This window comes from Grampus griseus, assembly GCF_964374135.1.
Source record: "Grampus griseus genome assembly, chromosome: 14".
Lineage (NCBI taxonomy): Eukaryota > Metazoa > Chordata > Mammalia > Artiodactyla > Delphinidae > Grampus > Grampus griseus.
Genome location: NC_139008.1, coordinates 659417 through 679346, shown reverse-complemented (window position 1 = coordinate 679346; position 19930 = coordinate 659417). Strand labels below are relative to the sequence as shown.

The following is a 19930-nucleotide window of genomic DNA, read 5'->3' as shown; positions in this document are numbered from 1 at the left end:
AGGAAAATGCGCACATACACGTACACACACACGGTCGATCCTTCATGGCTGTGGTTTCCACATCTGTGAACTTGCCCACCCGCTAGAGTTCATCTGTAACTGCAAAATCAGTGCCTGTGTGCGTGAGCCGGCTGGACGCACTTCCAGCGGAGCCTCGCGCCGGGTACCGGCCGCCCGCGCCCCCAGCCTCCGTGGCGCCCAGCGCGGGGTATCCTCCCCCCGCACCCCGGCCCAGCCCGCCCTGACTCAGCGCCCCGCTCCGGGTGCCGGCGCAGTGCGCCTGCGCAGAGCTGCCTCACCCTGACTCCTCAGCCCGAGAAGCCGCCGGACTGTTCGAGAAGAGGCGAGGAGTGGGCGGGCCGACGGGGCCGCGGAGGGCGCGATTGGTCGGCCTAGCGGTGACGTCTGGGGCGCGCCGGGAACGCCTGGCCGCGGAGGGCGCGATTGGTCGGCCTAGCGGTGACGTCTAGGGGCGCGCCGGGAACGCCTGGCCGCGGAGGGCGCGGTTGGTCGGCTCGGCGGAGACGTCGTCGGGGGCGCGCCGGGGACGCCCGGAGGGCGGTGGCTCTCTGACCCGGCGGCTACGAATAAATGGCCGGGAGGTGCTGGCGGCGCGATGCTGGGCTCTCCCGCGGACTCGGACCGGCCTCGGCCGTCGCTCGGATCCTGTTTTCCTCGTCCCTTTGGCCTTGTCCCCCGCGGCTGACCGCGGACAGGGAGACAGCTCTTGGTCTCTGCCACCTTCCGCTCCCCTCTGCGGCTGCCCAGGCCTCAGGCGAGGGCCAGGTACGGGGTCGGCCTGGGGGTGCCGGGCGGGGGTCGGACGGGGCCGCGAACCTCGGACTGGCAGGGCGTCAGTGTCCTAGCAGAACGGGGCTCTCACACCGCGGCTGCGGCGCCGAGAGCGCGACCACGTCGGGGCTGAGTTCGGCTTCCCGTCGGTCCTCGATCGATTGATTCCCGAACGTCCGCTGGGTGTTGCTGATCCAGGATGGGCAGATCCGACCTGGGCCCTGCGCTTCGCGGAGCCGAGAGTAGGGAAGGAAGCTGCAGTGGGAAGCCGAGCGAGCGGGTCCTGGGAAAGGAATTACAGAGTAGAGGAAGCGCGATTTGGGTGGGGCCAGGTGAGGGTGTTAGGAAAGACCGCGAGTGACGCTTTAAACCGGGCCCTGAGGGCATGAGCGGGTGTCAGCTGTGGCCGGAGTATCCCAGGCCTCCCGGCAGCGGGAGAGCTGATGGGCAGGTCCGGAAGAGGCCCCGGGGACGTGAATTCTGGGAGGGACAAGAGTTTTGAGAGGTTTGGCGGGTGCCAGATCACGGAGGGGCCCCTGTGAGGCGTGCCGTGGACTTCAGTTTTCTCTCAGGTGCAGTGGCATCACCGTTTGTCCACCTGTGTTCCACTGGTGAGTTGACGACTTCCCCTTCCCCTGGTCAACTCCAGGTTGATTGTCATTAAGGAATAAATTCTGAGTAAAACTCAGTGCATAAGGGAGTTAAAGACAGCAACAGGGGACTGAGTCGAGTGTAGTTAAGTAACGTGACTTAGCACCTGGTAACGGAGTCGTGTTTGTCGAGTATATTCAGTAGATGGAGCTGCGATTTAAAGTTCACCGAGGCTGTAACTTTCCCTAGTAGCTGTGTAGTTGAATATGGGACGTCCCTGTCAATATGGGCCAAAATATGGATTAATGAAAACTTAAATTCGGGTCGAGCTTGATAAACTAGGAATTAAAAGAACTGAAAACAATCTGTCTGCGAAGGGGGTTGATTCTGAAGGAGCTTTTGTACTTACGCTAAAAGTCCCATTTTCTGTTAGCTGAAAGACAAGAATTTGTGACACTTAGGCCCCTGCAGGAACCCAGATGACTTTCGATGCTCCCTGCGTGTTTACTTATATCAGCTGTGCAATATTAACCCTGGTGACTGAAATTCGGACCATCCTTGCCTTCCTCCTAATTATTTCTAATTCTTGCAGGTTACATTTCACTCTGTCATCTGTGTTTTGGACATTTTCTCATAATGGAGTTCCCTGATTTGGGGAAGCATTGTTCAGAAGAAACCTGCAATCAGCTAGGTAAGCACTTCTAGGAGAACGTTAACAGGAAATGGGTGTCTTGTCATCTATGTGGGAGAAGAACTGGCCACTGTCTTCATTAGCTGTTGTTCTCTGGGCCTTGGCCTTTCCGGCTTTTCAGTAATGAGATGCTGGCCTGAGTTTTTGGTTCTGTACAGCTAGGTACAAGGCTGGCTGCCAGCACGGAGTGGATTTAAATGCTCTGCTTAAGTACGTGGTACCCCGTGAGGTGGGGTCTCTTTGGAAAGGATAGCTATGCCGGTTCTGCAGTGTTGCTGGCATTGTCAAATTCATGGCCCCCAATTTTTTTCTCATGTGGTACCTCGAGGATGTATTTGATAGGCATAATATGAACTCAGCAAAGGTAAATACCTGTTTAATACGATCTATGATTCTTCTGTTCTAGTCTTTCAAACACTTTACTGTTTTTTGTGTGTTTTTGTTCTTTTTTTTTTTAGATTTTCTTCCGTTAGAATGTGATGCATGTAAACAAGATTTCTGTAAAGATCACTTTACCTGTGCTGCACATAAATGTCCCTTTGCATTCAAGAAGGTAATTGGTCATACTCCATTCTGAAGATTCTCATCCTCACTCTCCAAAACTGCGCTGCCCGAGATAGTGGGCACTAGCCACGTGTAGAGAAAACTTAATTAAAATTAAATAAATCCTAAAAGTCCTGTTTCTCAGCGACGCCAGCCACGTTTCAGGTTTCCGGGAGCCGTGTGTGGACAGAGCAGCTGTGGAGCTTCTCCATCGTTGCAGAAAGCTCTGGACGGCACAGCTCTAAAGCAACAGATTATTTTCCTGGAATGAAATTGTTGTACCTAAACCTACAGAGCTTACTTTACATGTTAAAACGCTTAGTTCCTTTTATTCAACACACAAGGAGAAACAGCTCTGTCTTCATGGGGCACAAGAAGCGCAGCGCAGCGCTTGATGGGAGCTCTGGTCTGGGCAGAATTGTAAACGCTTGCTTGTCTGGGCAACTTTGCAGCCTTGGCATCCTCCCTGGGTGATTCAGACAGTTCATGGTGGAAGCTGGAGGGTGGCTGCAAGGAAACAGACTTGCCTAAGTCCAGAGGTTTAAGACATTGGTTACTGACTTTTCAGGTGGTCCCAGCCTGAACTCACTTTGTTTTGGGTGCTTCAGGGAGCATTTTCGTGAGCTCTTCAGTCAGCACTCTGCTGCTTCCCCAGGGTGGCAGTTAGAAGTGCGGGTGACAGTGCGACACCCTTTGACCAGTGTCGGCTGGGGTCTGGCCCTTTGCTGATTCATGGGGACGGGGGAGGGTGACTCATGTTCACCCGGCACCGATGACCAGGTCAAACTACCTGGTCTGTTGCCTTGACCTTCCTGTGTCCCTGGATAGGGAGAGTCTGCCTAGAGGTGACTGAATGATGCTTTATTTCTTAACTTGGCCAACTTGCCAGCTGCAGGAGCACCCCTGGGTGGCTTTCCAGCTCAGTTCCCAGACAGCTGGCATCGCGATTCTGTGATTACCTGTTACTCGTCCACATGTCACTTCAGTGTTCTTGAGCTAAATTAGCTCAGCTCCTGCCCTGGCCCAGAGGGATTTTAACCATGCTGGGCGTTCCCTCCAGAGCCCCCCAGTGCTGGGCTTGGTGGTGGTTCTGAGCCTGAGAGCTCAGCCTGGCCACGTGCGCCCTTGACTGATGAGCTAGTCTGCCTGCGTGGCCGCGGCGGAAGCTACAAGGAGCATCGGGGAGGCCGTTGGCAGGCGAAGGAGCTGAGGCTCTTCACGGCTGGTGTTTCTTCCTGGCAGCCCCACCCTCGAGGTGTTTGGGCAGCTTCACTGCTCACTACATGGTGCTGGACAGATAGCCCTGCCGCCCTGAGACTGTCCTTCTGGATCGGTTCACCAGCTGCCTTCCTGGGCTGCACTTGACCTCTGTCTCAGGGTCATTTCTGCGGGTGGTTAATAGTCTGTTTCTTCAGTTCTCCTGGGTTCCACTTCAGGCAACTGTCTGCAAGCCCTAGGGATGCCTTGCTGCCGATCCCCTGTGCCAACCACACTCTCCTCTCGTGGGGGGCAGATGTCAGTGTTTGTACTCTGTTTGCTTTTCAATGTGCTGTACCACTGTGCCTTTGTGTGTGTGTGTGAGGTTTGATTGTCTGAATCTGGAATATCATCTTGTATTTGTTATTTTTAGGATGTTCAGGTGCCAGTGTGCCCACTTTGTAACAGCCCCATCCCAGTAAAAACGGGAGAGGTCCCAGACGTGGTGGTCGGTGAGCACATGGATGGAGCTTGTAAGCACCACCCCGGGAAGAAGAAAGAGAAGGTGAGGACAGAGTCTGTGTCAGCCCTCTGGGGGCTGGTTTCTCCTCAGAGGAAGGAAGGTCAGTTACCCAGCGAGGCTAAGTAGTTTTAATAGTTTTTGTACAGAATAAAACCCTAACAGTTGATGGGCGTCTTCCTGGCTTGTGAACAGCGTGGGTTTTTACAGTCGTACGAGCGTATTTCCTAAATGTTAGGGCCTATGTTAGGATTTGCTTTCGTTACAGGAGTTCCTCCCAAGATGGAAAGTTAATGTGGTTTTCTAGAATCCTTCTGTTAGTGTGTGGTTTTTCCCAAGCTCCGCCTGGGAAATGTCAGCGATGTAAAATCAAACACGGGCGTTCCTGCTCTGGTCGTCTTGGTGCTCGTCCTGAAGTCCCGCGTCTGTCCGTTTGGAGTCGGCTGTGGTGGAAGGAGCGGCCACCTGCCTCTCCTTAAATACGTGGTACCATGTACTGAAGCAGAGCATTGAAATCCAGCTCGCGTTTGTCTCGTTCACCCTGTAGTGCTGGGTGACGCCCGGTCCCCGCGGTGCGCCGGCCGCTGGGCTCCGGCACCCTCGCTGCGGCGCCCTCGCTGCGGCTCGCCTGGGCGTTCGCTGGCGTCGGGGGTTTTCCCGCTTCTGCTGCTGCTCAGGGAGTTCCCGCAAGGGGCCGGCTGTCCTCCTTGTCCCCGGGTGTGGCAGCTTCCCCCTGGCTGACCCTGTCGCCGTCTCCTCTGGACTCCCGCTCTGTGGGGCTGGACCTCCCGGGCCGGCCTCCTTTTTCCCCTCAAGTTCCCTCTTCTCTGTGTGACCCACGTACAGGTGGTCTTTCCTACGTCGTGGTCAGTCGTCCCCACGCGCCAGGTCCGCAGCTGACCGCGCGCGCGCGCCGGGGACAGGGCGGCTCTGCCGTGTGGGCGGGGGTCCTCCCAGACGCGCGGCCTCCTCCCGGGCCCCGCGTCACCCGCGCTGCCTCTGCTGCTGTCGATTTCTGAGCCTTCGGGGATTCTGTGTCACACATACGCTGCTTCTTGACCCTCCCTGCCGGCTCATAGTTCAGCTTTTTCATGTCTGCTGAGTCCGTTACTGCTCGTCCACGTGCTTTTTCTAAAATCTTGTGGCTGTTTTGGGCTTCCCTGGCGGTCCAGTGGTTAAGACTCCGCATGTCCACTGCAGGGGGCTCTATCCCCTGGTCAGGGAACTAAGATCCCGCATGCCGCGTGGCACAGGCAAAAAAAAAAAAAAAAAAAAAAAATTAAAATCTTGTGGCTGTTTTCTTTTTATCTTTTGCCCTTTGGGGTTCATCCATCCTTTTTCAGAACATCTCTTTGTGGTCACTTTTATAGAACTTCAGGCGGAATCGGAGCCGCCACCTGTGGTCACTTCTCCATCCTCAACTAGAGTCTAAGGAGACTCGGGTTGGACATGGCCCGTGGCAGCTGGTCCACTCCTCGGACTGGAGACTCTCGGAGCCCTGCACGCGTCCCCAGGCCCAGCCCAGCGCTGCACGCTCCCTGGGGCCTCCGGGTTTATTTGGGTGGTTTCCCTAGGATGCGGGCTGCGCTGCCCCCTGCTGTCTTGGCCTTTAGAGCTTATCTCCAGGGCACTGGCTTCTGACCACCTTACCTCACGGTTTCTGTATGTTACACTAAATACAGAACAAATGCAATTATGACAAATAACCTGGAACAGGAGAGGGTGAAGTCTGTCCCTGAGCTTCCAGCCCAGACCCTCTGATTGGAGCCCCCCCCCCCGACCCCTTCCTGGCCCGTCTCCTCCAGCCCGTTGCTGCTGCTTGTGTTTGCCATGCCTCCGAGCCTTCCAGAAGCTTCGGTGACCAGGCCCTCCTCCCTCCTGGCTCCACCCTCACTTCCCCACCGCGCGCTGCCCCTCCTTGTCTTCCGGGCTCCACTGGCACCTGCACTGTTTCCACGCACCCGGGTCACTCGCCCTTCTTGGCCAGAGGGCTGCCCCCCGGCTGCCGGACCCCTCCTCCCTGACACCGTCACCCACACAGAGTCGGAAGTGCCCGGGAGTTTATATCACCGCAAAGACCCCGCAGTAACTAACGGCTGTGCCAGCTCCCCTGCCCCTGACGGGACACAGCCTGCGCCAGCTCCCCCTAGGGCTGTGCGCCACGCCTCGGGCCTGGCCTCCTTCCCTCCCGTGTCCCCGTCCCCTGCCCCCCGTCTTGTTCTTTTCCTGCAGTACCCCCCCAAGCATCTCACATGAGACCCCAACTTAAAATGCCGCTTTTGTATTTACCACTTGTTAAAACTTTTCTGTCTCCTAAACTAGTATTTCCTTGTTTACCTGACAGAAAGACATCTCAGTGAAACCCCGGTGCCTTCATTCTGTTTAGCTAAGGACCGTTTCTAGTTTAAATGCCGATGGTCTTATGGGGGGGCGGGGCTTGTCGAATGATTGCTCGGTGAGGCTGCTGGAACATTGAAGCAACTTGTACTTTCTCAGATTTTCACGTACCGCTGCTCAAAAGAGGGCTGCAGGCGGAAAGAGATGCTGCGGGTGGCTTGCGCCGAGTGTCGCGGCAGCTTCTGCATTCAGCACAGACACCCTCAGGACCACGGCTGCACCCGCGGACGCCCCGCTGCCAGCACGGCGGGGTGAGGAGAGGCCCGGCTCGGCCTGCATGGCGTTGGGACAACCTGGACCCGTGCTGCACGCTCAGCTCTTGGTGTTGACCATTCGCTGTAGGGGTTTGGGTGAATGTGATCTTAATTAAAAGCGGATTCCAAATCGAAGCCGGATTCTAGTCGTTGTTTGCTGGGACTGCAGTTCTGGAGCCAGAAATGCCTGCTCACCGCGCGGGGCCGTGGGGAGGGTCTCCCCCGGCCTCCCCCTCGCGAGGGTGCTTCCCGTAGGCTCGGGGTTCTCTGGCTTGTGGACGCGTCACCCTGGCCTTTCACCTTCCTGTGGCGTTCTCCCTGTGCACGGTGCTGTCCAAGCGTCCCCTTTGCATGAGGACACTGGTCTGTGGGGTCAGCGCACTGAGCTCACCCCCCCTAACCTCCAGCGACCCTCCCTCCAAATAGGTCCTGGGTGTCGGACTCCACCCCACCTTCTGATGGAGGCAGTTCTGCCCCTTCACTGGTTATTTACAGGGAGAACCTTCCTCGGGTCGGTGGAAAGGTCTGCCCCCACCTTCCGTGGGTAGAAATGGAAGCCCGAGTCACCTGTCACTTCCACTCTGCCGTTTCTCGTGGTGTCTGTGCCCGAGCAGGGCTGGGGGGTGACCTCGTCCCTGCATGCGTGGCTCTCGGCACCGGTGAGGGGTTGGCTGAGCTCTGACCTGACCCTTCCGCGCAGGTGCTCGGCAGCAAGGGACTCGGAACCTGGGCCGTCGGGGGCTTCACGCGAGGGGCCGGGCGGCTGGCTGACTCGGCGCTTCAGGTACTGGTCGGGGGCGCGCGGTGTTGCTGCCCTCGTGTCGGGCGGGGCGGTTCTCCGTCCCGCCGGTGAGTGCTCAGCGCTCATGACTGGCCGCCTGGAGCTCCGCGCTCCGTCACAGCTGGATGGGACGGAGGGGGACGCACGCCCGGCCTTGGGCTTTGTCAAACCCGGGTGCACACGCAGGTCCCGCCAGCACAGGGTGACGAGAGGAACACTTTGTAGCTGGTTTCTGAAGCACTGTGTTTGGCGAATGTCTTTTGTACGATCACCCGCTTCTAGTTAATCAAGACAAACCTAAGAACATAGCTGTTTTCTTCTCTTTCAGGTGGAGAGTAGAGCGTTGATGTGACTGTGTCTGTTCAAACTGGCCTCTTTCCGTCCGTGATTTGCACTTTGTGGATACTTTTATGCTCTAGCACTTCCATACGTCCCGCCGCGAGCAGCTCTGCCCTGAGCTGAGCTGGTCAGGGGCTTCTGTCACTTAAAGCACCGACAGTGCATCTCACTGTGTCTTCCTCACGTGGCATCTGAGCCCAGGCACGGGGGCAGGACTACACCTACCCTGTTAGGGGTCCTTGTCCAGAGGTGGCCCCCAGCCCACCGCTCCTGTTTGACTGAGAGAACAGCCTGTGACCCTCTGACTGCAAGCATTGGGGTGACACCGAGGGCTTTGGGGCCTGTCAGGAGCGCCGTCATCTCCTGGGACCTCAGGGAACCGGATGAAGAGAAATGCCATCCCAGGCATAGCCCCAGGGGCACCCAGCCATGCGCTCCAGACATCCCACTGCTTGCGGATTAACAAAAATCCAAGCAGTTTCTCTTCCTTGTTTGGTTTCATAGCCTCAAAATATAATGGTTGTGACCAGCTAGAGGGGTAGGATAGGGAGGGTGGGAGCGAGGTGCAAGAGGGAGGGGATATGGGGATATATGTATACACATAGCTGATTCACTTTGTTGTGTGGCAGCAGCTAACACACCATTGTAAAGCAGTCATACTCCAATAACAATGTTTTACATATATATATATATAGTGGTTGGGGGGTGTATTCAGTTCCCATCCCACGGGCGGGTTATCCAGCTCTTTCTACACTCTGTCCTGTTGGTGGCGTTAGATCTGGACCCGTGGTTGTCCAGGTGCACCAGAATCGTGCGGGGCCTGGTAGAGCAGTGCCACCGCCCCCCACCCCACCCCAGCGGAGTTCCTGACGCTGTGGGTCTGGGGACTACGTGGACAGAGCCCTTTCTGCGGTCCAGGGCCAGTGCAGCGGCCACTGGCCGCTGGGGAGCACGTGGGGCCGGCGTCCAGCGTAGCCGCAGAGCTGTCACCTGCATTCAGTCATTAGGAAGCCGTGTTGAGTATGTCAAGAACATGAATATGTGAATCTGGTTTTTCAGCTGTAAATTTTATAAAATCTAAGTACAGATCAGGTCTTTCTCAAGTGAGGTTAATGTCCAAATTCAGACACTGGGTTTGGAAGTCAATGCCAAAAAAAAAGTGAAATATCTCATTGTTAAAAATATTTACAGGTCGAAATAGTATTTTGGATATGATGGATTAAATAAAACATTAAAGTGAGTTTTACCTGGTTTTGTTTTGTTTTTTAATTGTGGGTACTAGAAATTTTAAAAGTAGGTAGACGGGGCCTTCCCTGGTGGCGCAGTGGTTGAGAGTCCGCCTGCCGATGCAGGGGACACGCGTTCGTGCCCCGGTCTGGGAAGATCCCACGTGCCCCGGAGCGGCTGGGCCCGTGAGCCATGGCCGCTGAGCCTGCGCGTCCGGAGCCTGTGCTCCGCAACGGGAGAGGCCACGGCAGTGAGAGGCCCGCGTACCGCAAAAAAAAAAAAAAAAAAAGGCGGGGCTCACGTCATACTTTTTAGCGCCATTCTTGATCATCCAAACTAAAGGACAAAAGACGTGCACGTTTTATCAGGAATTATCAACTTAGGAGTCCACTCGTGTTTCTTAACTGTGATTGGAGTATTTAAGTGTATTTAAGAGTTTCCTGAGAAGTTAGTATTTTCCTTAAGGACCTGTGTGAATAGACACTGAAGTGGCGCAGAGGGTGGAAGGTCAGGAAAGCGGGCACGGGCACGGGCATCCTTACGGCTGCGGCTGCTGCGTGGTCTCCCAGGGCCCGGGCGAGTCATCGCTCCTCTGCCCGGCTGCTCAGAGAGGGTTTCCTGGACGGCCTTGCTGTGCGGGAGGGGACATGTTTCAGAGTTTGGTGGAAGGTGCCAAGTTGCCATCCAGAAAGTCATGCCAGCTTCCTCTCCATCAGTTTCCCCACACCCTCATCAGGTGTTTCATTGGCTTAGTTTTTTCTTAATGTGATGAAAACATGGTGTCACCGTGCTTTAAATGGGTACGTCTTATATTAGTAAAGTTAAGCATTTTCTGAGAACTGCCCATTCGAGGAGTTTAAGGGCGTCAGTGGGCGTGGCCGAGGGACCGGGAAGCCACAAGTGTATTTTAAATTTTCGTAGAGAGTGCTAACATGAGAAAGTTCAGAGAATTCCTTTGAGTGTCACAAGTTTGCATGCATTTTTGAGAGAAGGCTTGGCAGGAAGTGTGTGGTTTGTGGTCACCCGTCGGGCGGGAAGGGCTCACTTCCTTAGCTGCTGGGCCGCTTCAGTGGAAATGTTTGCAAGACGTGGGATGATGAGGTCGTGGCGCGGCCACTTGTTGAGTGACCTTGAGCATGTCGTGTAGCATTGGCTGTAGTTTCTTCCCCTACAAATGGCAGCCTCAGGTGGGATGGGGCGAGGCTAACAGGCACTCTAACAGGTGCCCCGAGGCACAGGGCTCTCCAGGTGTGCAGGCTCTGTCTAGGCCTCGGTGCCCGGCGGTGGGCCCACCACTGCCCTACTGGACGAGTGGGCGTCAGGTCGGCCTTTTCAGGGAGTCCATCGTGTCTCTGGAGAGGGTCTGGCTCGTGGGGAGGGAGAGCCAGGGAGCAGCTGAGCGTTTTCTCCCACTGGCTGGGGTCTTCACCCACGTGCGGCCGCGCCCTCCCTGCCGAGGCTGCGGTCCTGCCTCTCAGTTCCGAGCAGGGCGAGAGGCCAGGCTGCCTGCCCAGTGTCCGGTGACTGGTCCCCCGGCCGAGGTGGTGCGTGGCTGCGGTATCAGAAGTGCCCACAAGGTGTCACTAGAGGGCCTCCCGAGAACTGAGAGCTGGTGGACTAGGTAGGACCTTAGTTCTTGCTGGAAACTGGGCCCAGGATCCTGGGAAGGACAGACACGATCAGCCCGTCAGCCCCAAGTCAGTGTTTGCAGGTCATTCATGTTAAAAGTGATCGGGGGTGTTTTTAAATGTATCTTTAATCCGGCTTCCCCATTCATTCTTGGCAGTAATGCTATGACCAAATCTGAAAGGTAGGTTCTGAAACGAGTTCCTGAAATGTTCGTAGTTTTCCAAGTTTTAAGCTTGAGAATGAGGACCGTGGACACTTACTCACCTTTGCAAATGAACATAAATAAATGTTCATTTGTTTGCTTTATTTCACTGAAAGGCTGTAAGAACAGCAGTCAGTTTGCTGTACGAGGTGAGTAGATGCCCTGGAAGAGCCGAGAGGAGAGCGTCGGTGCTGCAGGAGGGGTTAAATGTTGTGTGAAGAGCGTGTTTGCTGTTTGCCTCAGTTTCTTCTCCTTTGATTTCTCCCTCCCTGTCGTTAGGGCGTCTGGGGGCTCCCCTAAAACCCACGTTCGTAGAATTCACACACATCCCTATCTCCGTGACGAGCCGTCCTTAGAATGCGTTAAAAGCTAAGATCTTGCGACAAATGCTACACAAATTACCTTTACAAATGGTCTTTTTCAAATCCCATGCCGATGGCAGAGCAGCTGGTTACTTTCACGTTCTGGAGAGTTCTTCGTCGTTCTGAACTAAACTGAAGCTACTTGTACATTTATGCAGACATTGCCTGGAGAAAGAGCTATTAGCAAGGTCACTGTGCCCGTCACGGGCAAGGAGAAGCTTGTGGGACCCCAGGGAGAGGGAGAGCCGCCAGGCGTTGGCACACACCGTGCCCAGTTGTAAATCATTTGCTGGGTGGTGATTGGCTGCCGTTAGCTGAGTGTCTGCTTCCTCACGTCCGCCTAAGCTGTGCCACCTGCACTGCCCACCACAGACACGGGCCGGGCAGGCAGCCTGCTTCCCAGGAACCGATAGCCTTCATTCCCGCAAATGATAATCAGAAGATAGAATGGGGGGCTTCCCTGGTGGCGCAGTGGTTGAGAATCCGCCTGCCAATGCAGGAGACACGAGTTCAAGCCCTGGTCCCGGAAGTTCCCACGTGCCGCATCTACTGAAGCCCGTGCGCCTAGAGCCCTGCTCCGCAACAAGAGAAGCCACTGCAGTGAGAAGCCCGCGCACCACAACAGAGACCCAACACAGCCAAAAATAATAAATAAGTAAAAATAAAATAAATTTATTAAAAAATGATAGAATGGAAGAGAAAAATCCAATTTACAAGGGCAATAAAGATTAAATACTTAGGGGGCTTCCCTGGTGGCGCAGTGGTTGAGAATCTGCCTGCTAATGCAGGGGACACGGGTTCGAGCCCTGGTCTGGGAGGATCCCACATGCCGCGGAGCAACTAGGCCCGTGAGCCACAGCTACTGAGCCTGCGTGTCTGGAGCCCGTGCTCCGCAACAAGAGAGGCCGCAATAGTGAGAGGCCCGCGCACCGCGATGAAGAGCGGCCCCCGCTTGCCACAACTAGAGAAAGCCCTCGCACAGAAACGAAGACCCAACACAGCCAAAATAAATAAATAAACTAAAGAATTTCATTTCTTAACAACAGAAAAAAGATTAAATACTTAGGAATAAACAAGATATATGCAAGACCTAGATGAGATAGAACTTTAAGACACTCATGAAAGACACAAAAGTAGACACAAATCCGTGGGAAAAAAGTCCTTGTTCTTAGGAAGAGCCAACCTTGTAAGGTGTCTGTTTCGCCTGAACTAATTTTAAGTCTAAGATGATCCCAATAAAAATACCAACAGGCTGCTTTCTGGAACTAGACCAGTCAATACTCAAGTTTACAGGGAAAGTCAACGTGATGGGACAGCAAAGGCAGCCCTGGAAAGGGGGCCGTGAGGGCCCCTGCGGCCTCCGTGATCACGACAGTGTCCTGCTGGTGCAGGAGGCAGGAGGGAGCGCAGAGCCCGGCCGGGCGCGTCAGGACAGAGTGTGTGAGAGGAGGCCTGTCTCAGCGCACTGGAGCCAACATGGATCTTTTCAAAGTTGGTGTTGGTTCAACTGGACAGCCATTTAGAAGAAGGTAAAATTCGACATATACCTTACATCACCCACCAAAAAGGACTCGTATCAGAAATCTGAATGTAAAAAATGAAACCAAGCCAGCCCTAGAAGAAAACACGGGTGGTCTCTCCGAACCTGGGTGTGGGAGGGCTTTCTCACTCAGGTTCAGAAGTCAGGTGGGGGGAAGGGAGACCTTCACGGGACGCAGAACGCTCGCATCAGGAGGTGGTGTTTCCAGCGCACATCGCAGATAAAGGTGGATTTCTCTAACACATAAAGGACTGGAACATTGAGGGGGAAGGCTCAGAAGCCAGATAGAACGATGGGTGAAGGACGTGAACTGACCGGAAAGGGTGAATCCTTAAAGGGGTGTCTGACCTCACACGTGTTGGGAGATGTGAACGGAAACCACACCGGGTTCCTGTTCCTCAGGTTAGATTAGCAAACGTGCTGGCCAGGCTGGGAAGCGGCAGGCGCTTCCACACCCTGCTGGTGGGGATGCCAGATGGCACAACCGCTACAGAGGAAAAGTTGGCAAAATCTGGCAAAATGAATGTCTACGTAGTGGTCCCACTTCTAGGAACCCAACCTGGTTTACCACCAGCAATCTTCAGAGGCACGTGCACTGCAGCCTGGTTTACCGTTGCAGAATTGGAGACGATCTCCACGTTTGCCCTCACGTGGACAGTGGTTAAGTGATGGTGGCAGCCCCCCCCGCCCCACGGGGCACTGTGAGGCCGTAGGAAAGGACGGAGAGGATGTCGGTAAACCGACCAAGATTTCCATGATGTACTGGTGGTGTAAAGGAGTGCGTAACATGCTACTTTTCTGGGCAAGACAGAGGGATAAACACCCGAGTACCTGCTGACTTCTGCCGGGAGAAACACAGCACAACGCAGAAACGAATGAAACTGGGCCCCTGAGTCGGAGGCGGGGGGGGGGGGGCGGGGGGGAACGATACCCTCCGGTGAGCTTTTTCTGTATTCAACAAAGGCGCAGCGGGCCGGAGGCGCCTAGAACTGGAGACGAACAGAAACAGATGAACGCAGGTCTCTTTCACATGAACAACAAAACCACATTAAAGGAGGAACAAACCCTTTATTGTAAACACATGAAACTCACCACTCCAAACATCCTAAAGTGGGTCATTTAGCGCCATTTCGCACATTCACAATGTTGCAGCGCCACCATCTGGTTCCAGAACATTCTCAACCCCCAAAGGAGACACTGTACCCGTTAGCCTTCGCTCCGTTCTCCCCGTCCCCCCTGCCCCCTGCGGCCACCTCCGGTCTCCTTCTCGCCTCTGTGGATTCGCCTGTTCCGGACGCCTCCTAGGGACAGGATCATACTCTGTCTGGTCCTCAGGACTGGCTTTCTTGACGGTGTCACCCGTTCCTGGTTCATCCTCGGGGTGACGCGTAGCAGAAGGTCATGCCTTCCGTGGCCCAGTAACAGCCCGTCGGGTGGACGGGGCACGTTTCGTCCCTCCGTTCACCCGCTGGCGGGCGTCTGTGTGCACTCGCCCCTCCCCGCGGGCACCAACGCCCTGAGGCACCGCCGGGTGGAGCAGGGCGTGGCCCGGAGCTGCTGGCTGGTGGACACAGGGTTGGAGTTGACACTGGTTCCAGTGACCTGACAGGGTCCAGGTGGTAAGTAGGGTCCTGGCCCGAGCCTGTCTCACGGTAGGTCCTGTGGCCGCACAGACCCCCTCGGGTCACCCATCTCTAAATGCCGGTTGATGGGGGGAGTGCTTGCGTAATAGCCGACAGAAGCTTCCCGTCAGCGCTCCGGTCTGCGGAGCAAAGGCCGCATGGCAGCCACTCGGATCTGCCCTCCGGCCGGGTGCGTCCGTTAGACGCGGTACCTGGTCCTGGGTGGAGCTGAGAGGTTGGGCCCCTCAGGTACGAGTGATTTCCAGATGGGTCGTGGTGGGTGGCAGTCAGCTCTGTCAGGCGGCTAAGCGGCAGCCCCAAACCACAGCTGCCACGATTATAAGCTGTGCTGTGTCTGTCCAGACAGAGCACAGCACTGGGCACCCGGTTTGTCCCTGTCTGGGTTCCCGTGGGAGGGACGGAGCCCATGCTTGTGGGTCGGCTCAGGGCCATGGTAAGTCTCTGCTCCCTGTTGGGTCTAATGGACGGGACCTCACCTTCCTCTGGTCCCTGTGTTGATGGTGTCAGGCTGGGCGGAGCTGGTGGGGCATGAGTGGTGTGAGCTGTGGATGCCCTCTGAGACGTGTGCGTCTGCCACATCACTGAGGTTTTAGGGGACTGGTGGTCTGGGGGAGTTAGAACATCCCTACAAGGCCAGGCCGCTGCTACTGCACCTTCCACCCCCTAGCTAGGAAGCCTCTCGATACCTCCATGACCTGCCCACTCTTCTGCAACCTCCTCCCTGTGAGTGGGGCTGGCTGAGGGACTTGCTGCTAGTGAACCAAATGCAGCAAAATGATGGGGTGTCCCCTCTGAGGTTAGGTTACGAGACTGGGACTCCACCATCTCTGGGCCCCTCTTGCTCGCTTGCCCCGGGGGAAGCCCATGCCGTGCTCCAAGCCTCCCTGTGGGGAGGCCCACGGGGCAGGTGACTCAGGGAGGCCTCTGGCTGACGGCCAGCGAGGAGGTGACCCTCGGCCCCACGAGCTTCGAGGGGCAAATCCTCCCGGTAGCGACGTCCCCCAGGCCAGCCTGCCCAGGAGGCTGTAGGAAAGGATGGAGAGGATGGAAAAATCCCAGTTTTTTCCAATCACCTCTGCCCACAGACCTGGCGGCCGCCTTGACCCCACCTTTGTGGGAGCCCTTCTGGCCAAGGCACAGAGCTAAGTTGCGCCCGTATGCCTGCCCTGCGGAGACTGTGAGCTAATAAATGTTTGTAGTTTTCAGCTACTAAATTTTGTGAAGAAACAGAGAACAACGCAATCTTCCGTCACGAAGAAAGAGCCCTGCTGCCCATGCTTGGCCCCTTCGGGTCGCAGGCAGCATAGACCGCATTTAATATGACCACCACCCATTTATGGGCTGGTTTTGAGTGGGGCCCAAAGCAAGAGATCCAGTTCGTAGTACAAGTGGTCCCGCACTTGGGTCACATAACCTGGAAGATCCAACAGTGCTAGAGGCGCACGCGGTGAGTGAGACCCTGGCAGGGGGCGGGGTGGTGTCTGGCACAGGCCCCCAGAGTGTGGAGCAAAGCCAGGCCTCTGCTGCAGAGAATCACACGCCAGGCTAAGAAGCTCCAGGGCTTAGTAGAGACGGAGCCCCTGACCGGGGGCGTCATGTTAGCACGTGACTGTGAGGCCCTGGGTCAGGGCCCTGCTCCACTGGTCAAGGTCGTTTTAAGACTGCATGTCCTCCAAGCGGCATGGACCCTAAACGATGAGATGCTCGCCTGCGTGGTTTTTCAGGAACTTGGAGTCAGTTGTGTCTGGTTCCAGCTGAGCTGGTTAAGAACGGATGGGAGGACCACCGACCCTCCAATGGCCATGGTCCTCTCCGTGACCTTCTGACGTCAGAGAGCTGAACACTCCACCCTCCAGTCCGTGCTCCCATCTTTGAACGTGCAGAGGCCTGTGGCTCAGCTACACCTTTGCGGAACGAGATTATCCCAGGTTTTTCCAGTCGCCTCTGCCCACGCCCCCGCCCTTCCCAGGCCTCAGACCGCCCTGCTTCTTTATCCCGTAAATACCCTGAGCCCCTTGCCTTCAGGGAGGTGGAGCTGAGGCTTGTTCTCCCACCTCCTTGCTTGGCTGATTTCCTGCAAACCGCAGCATCTCAGCGTTTCGGCTTGCTGTGCTTCGGGCAAAATGCACCTGGTCCAGTAGTAACTGGGGCGGTCTGCCTTCGGATCCATGAAGCCACGTTGGGTGGGTGTGTCAGCGATCCCGTGCATGCTGACAGTGGTGGTTTTTCTTGGTTTTCTATCACGTTGTCTCCTCGTGTACATAGCTATTTTCTACTGAGCATGGGGCATGCTATATGAGCGATTATAATTTGGGGTATAGGACATTATGGTCTTCTACAAAGACTTTAACTTTTCTTCTTTCAGCGGGCTAGAGGCACCGACAGTAAACCCTGAATCACTTAAATACAGTTTCAGAAATGGAAATGAATTCAGAATGGATTTGATGAAGTTCCTGCAAGGGCTGGTCTCTGTTCATATTCACACCGACCTTGTAGCCTTTCAGGGTTTCGACCCAAAGATGGGACACTTACAAGAACCCTCCCCCTTGGCAGCCCTAAGCCCGCAAAGCTGACCAAATTTTGTTCAGGTTCTCAGCCTTTCAGCTGTTTCTTCCGGATTGACTGACCCTTGAGGGAAGAACGGCCCCAACTGGAAGGCTCACTTCTCTGGGCTCCTCTTTCTTCCCGTGTTATTGGCCCCATAATATTTCACTGTCAAATTAGCACTCTGATGTCATCAATATATATGTATTTGTTACATAGATTTTTTTTTTTTTTGCGGTACGCGGGCCTCTCACTGCTGTGGCCTCTCCCGTTGCGGAGCACAGGCTCCGGACGCGCAGGCCCATTTTTTGATTGGGTTGTATTTTTTGTTTGTTTGTTTTGCAGTACGCAGGCCTCTCACTGTTGTGGCCTCTCCCATTGCAGAGCACAGGCTCCGGACGCGCAGGCTCAGCGGCCGTGGCTCACGGGCCCAGTCGCTCCGCGGCATGTGGGATCTTCCCGGACCGGGGCACGAACCCGCGTCCCCTGCATTGGCAGGCGGACTCTCAACCACTGCGCCACCAGGGAAGCCCTGTTACATAGAGTTTTGAACATTTTTGTAAGCTGTTCTCAATGGAAGGCTGACCTGAGTCACCTCTCCCTTTTACTGAACCAAACTTGGGTCCTCTTGCCCCGGGGTGGGGTGGGGGGCAGCAAAGCCAGGCTACTGACACCGGGTCGTGGTGAAGGAAGAAGCAGGACTCGTTGCACCAAGCAAGGGGCCTGGGAGCTAGTGTTTAAAAGACCTGAACTCTCCAAGTTCTTTCAGGGAAAGGTTTTTCTTGTTTTTTCTTTAACATCTTTATTGGCGTATAATTGCTCTACAATGGTGTGTTAGTTTCTGCTTTATAACAAAGTGAATCAGTTATACATATACATATGTTCCCATATCTCTTCCCTCTTGCGTCTCCCTCCCTCCCACCCTCCCTATCCCACCCCTCTAGGTGGTCACAGAGCACCGAGCTGATCTCCCTGTGCTGTGCGGCTGCTTCCCACTAGCTATCTATTTTACATTCGGTATTGTGTATATGTCCATGCCACTCTCTCTTCGTCCCAGCTTACCCTTCCCCCTCCCCGTGTCCTCAAGTCCATTCTGTAGTAGGTCTGTGTCTTTATTCCCATTCTGCCCCTAGGTTCTTCCTGACTTTATTTTTTTCCCTTAGATTCCATATATATGTGTCAGCATATGGTATTTGCTTTTCTCTTTCTGACTTACTTCACTCTGTATGACAGACTCTAGGCCCATCCACCTCACTACAAATCAGGGAAAGGTATTTAAAAACAGGGTGAGGGAGAGGGTTGTGGGGTGCATGACCAGCTCGTGGACATTCTTCTTATTGGTTGGTGGTGAGGTCATCGGGAGTCAACATCATCAGCCTTCTGGTTCCAACCGGTCTGGGCTCTACGTGCTTGCGGGCAGCATGGAGTTACCTTCTTCCACCTGGTGGGGTTTCAGTATCGGCAAAACAGCTCAAAGGACGTGGCTCAGAATATTATCCATAGCCCTTGAGGAGGAACCAAAGGTCCTTGACTTTAATGGCTAAACTATTATTATTTTGTCTTGCTTGACTATTTTCCTTTCTGCCTTTTCTCACTTCTCAGATTAAACTTATTCTTCGACTAAAGCTTTTCTACAGACAAGAGGCAGGCAGAGGACATTGGGTGAGTGGGGTCTGTTCCCTTCCAGGAAGGCTCCATAGAGTTCTGCTTGGTTACATCCCTACGGTACCAGAGCTAAAAATAAAAGCAAAAGTAAACAATAGAAGGTAAACATTTTTATATTTTTATATTCTATATTAGTTAAGCTTAGGTATGGATGAGAACTTTCTATTTCAGTGGTCATGAAGCCAGTTGGAGCAGTTTGAAAACGGAATGGTTTTTCCTGGAGTTGGTGAAGTTGGACATGCTTATACCTGTGGCCCAGTCTCCATGTGCCTTTCAGAGACTCTCACGTATGTGCACAAGAGAAAAGCAGGGTGTCTGTTACTCGATTAGAAACAAGTTAGTTGTGCGTAGAGAGTGGAACTAGAGAATCCTGGCTTGCTGTCGTATCTCCCACCCCCAGAACCTCCCCTCTATGGTACAACCCCGTCCAGCTGTCCCCAGATTAAAAGTCCGCCGCACCCGCTCTCCCTTCTCTCCCGTTTTCGGTGTCGAGACTATAAAATATTTCTAAGAACCGAACAACGATTTAACTCGTGGTTACTTTCACCGGCGTGGCGTAGCCTCCGACCCCAGACACCCTCCGCGGTTGGGCCCGCGTCTGCCTTCATCCCCTCCCCAGGTGACCTAACCTGGGTCTACAGGAGTCTGCAGACACACCGCTGCACTGGCAAACTTGCGCGCAGGTGTAACGCTGGCGACCTCGCAACACTGCGCCCACTTTCTAAGTGACAGCAGTTATAATCTACATCCTGTTTGAGACCAATCCCCGTGGACGGACAGGCGTCGTCCGCTTTGAGTCCCGGGAACCTTGGGGAAAAACCCGCTTAGCCCGCGACCAGAGGGTTGCCTGGCAACCGGCGGCTCCCGGCGCCCAGCGGCACCCAGCGATGACGCCACAGGCCCGCGCCCGGCCCCGCCTCACCCCTCTCGTGGCTGCCGTTCGCCATTGGTCGGCGGGGAGACGGAGGCGGGCCCCGGCCAATAGGCGGTGCCGCTCCGGTGGGCGGGACCGC

General features: G+C 55.0%; 1 protein-coding gene across 3 annotated transcripts; it reads left to right on the top strand.

Annotated features, from left to right (window-relative positions):
- Positions 1 to 483: 483 nt before the first annotated feature.
- Positions 484 to 9336, top strand: ZFAND2A (zinc finger AN1-type containing 2A). Of its 3 annotated transcripts, XM_082670915.1 has the most exons (8): positions 484 to 786; positions 1365 to 1403; positions 1976 to 2074; positions 2533 to 2627; positions 4248 to 4379; positions 6831 to 6982; positions 7686 to 7769; positions 8095 to 9336. In XM_082670915.1, the coding sequence occupies exons 3-8, from the start codon at positions 2020 to 2022 to the stop codon at positions 8111 to 8113; spliced, it is 537 nt and encodes a 178-aa protein (XP_082527041.1). In that variant the 5' UTR covers positions 484 to 786; positions 1365 to 1403; positions 1976 to 2019; the 3' UTR covers positions 8114 to 9336. The 3 variants fall into 3 exon arrangements, with proteins under 3 accessions (XP_082527041.1, XP_082527040.1, XP_082527042.1); XM_082670914.1 differs by lacking the exon at positions 1365 to 1403; XM_082670916.1 differs by lacking the exons at positions 1365 to 1403; positions 7686 to 7769; positions 8095 to 9336 and having other exon boundaries at positions 6831 to 7120.
- Positions 9337 to 19930: the final 10594 nt, after the last annotated feature.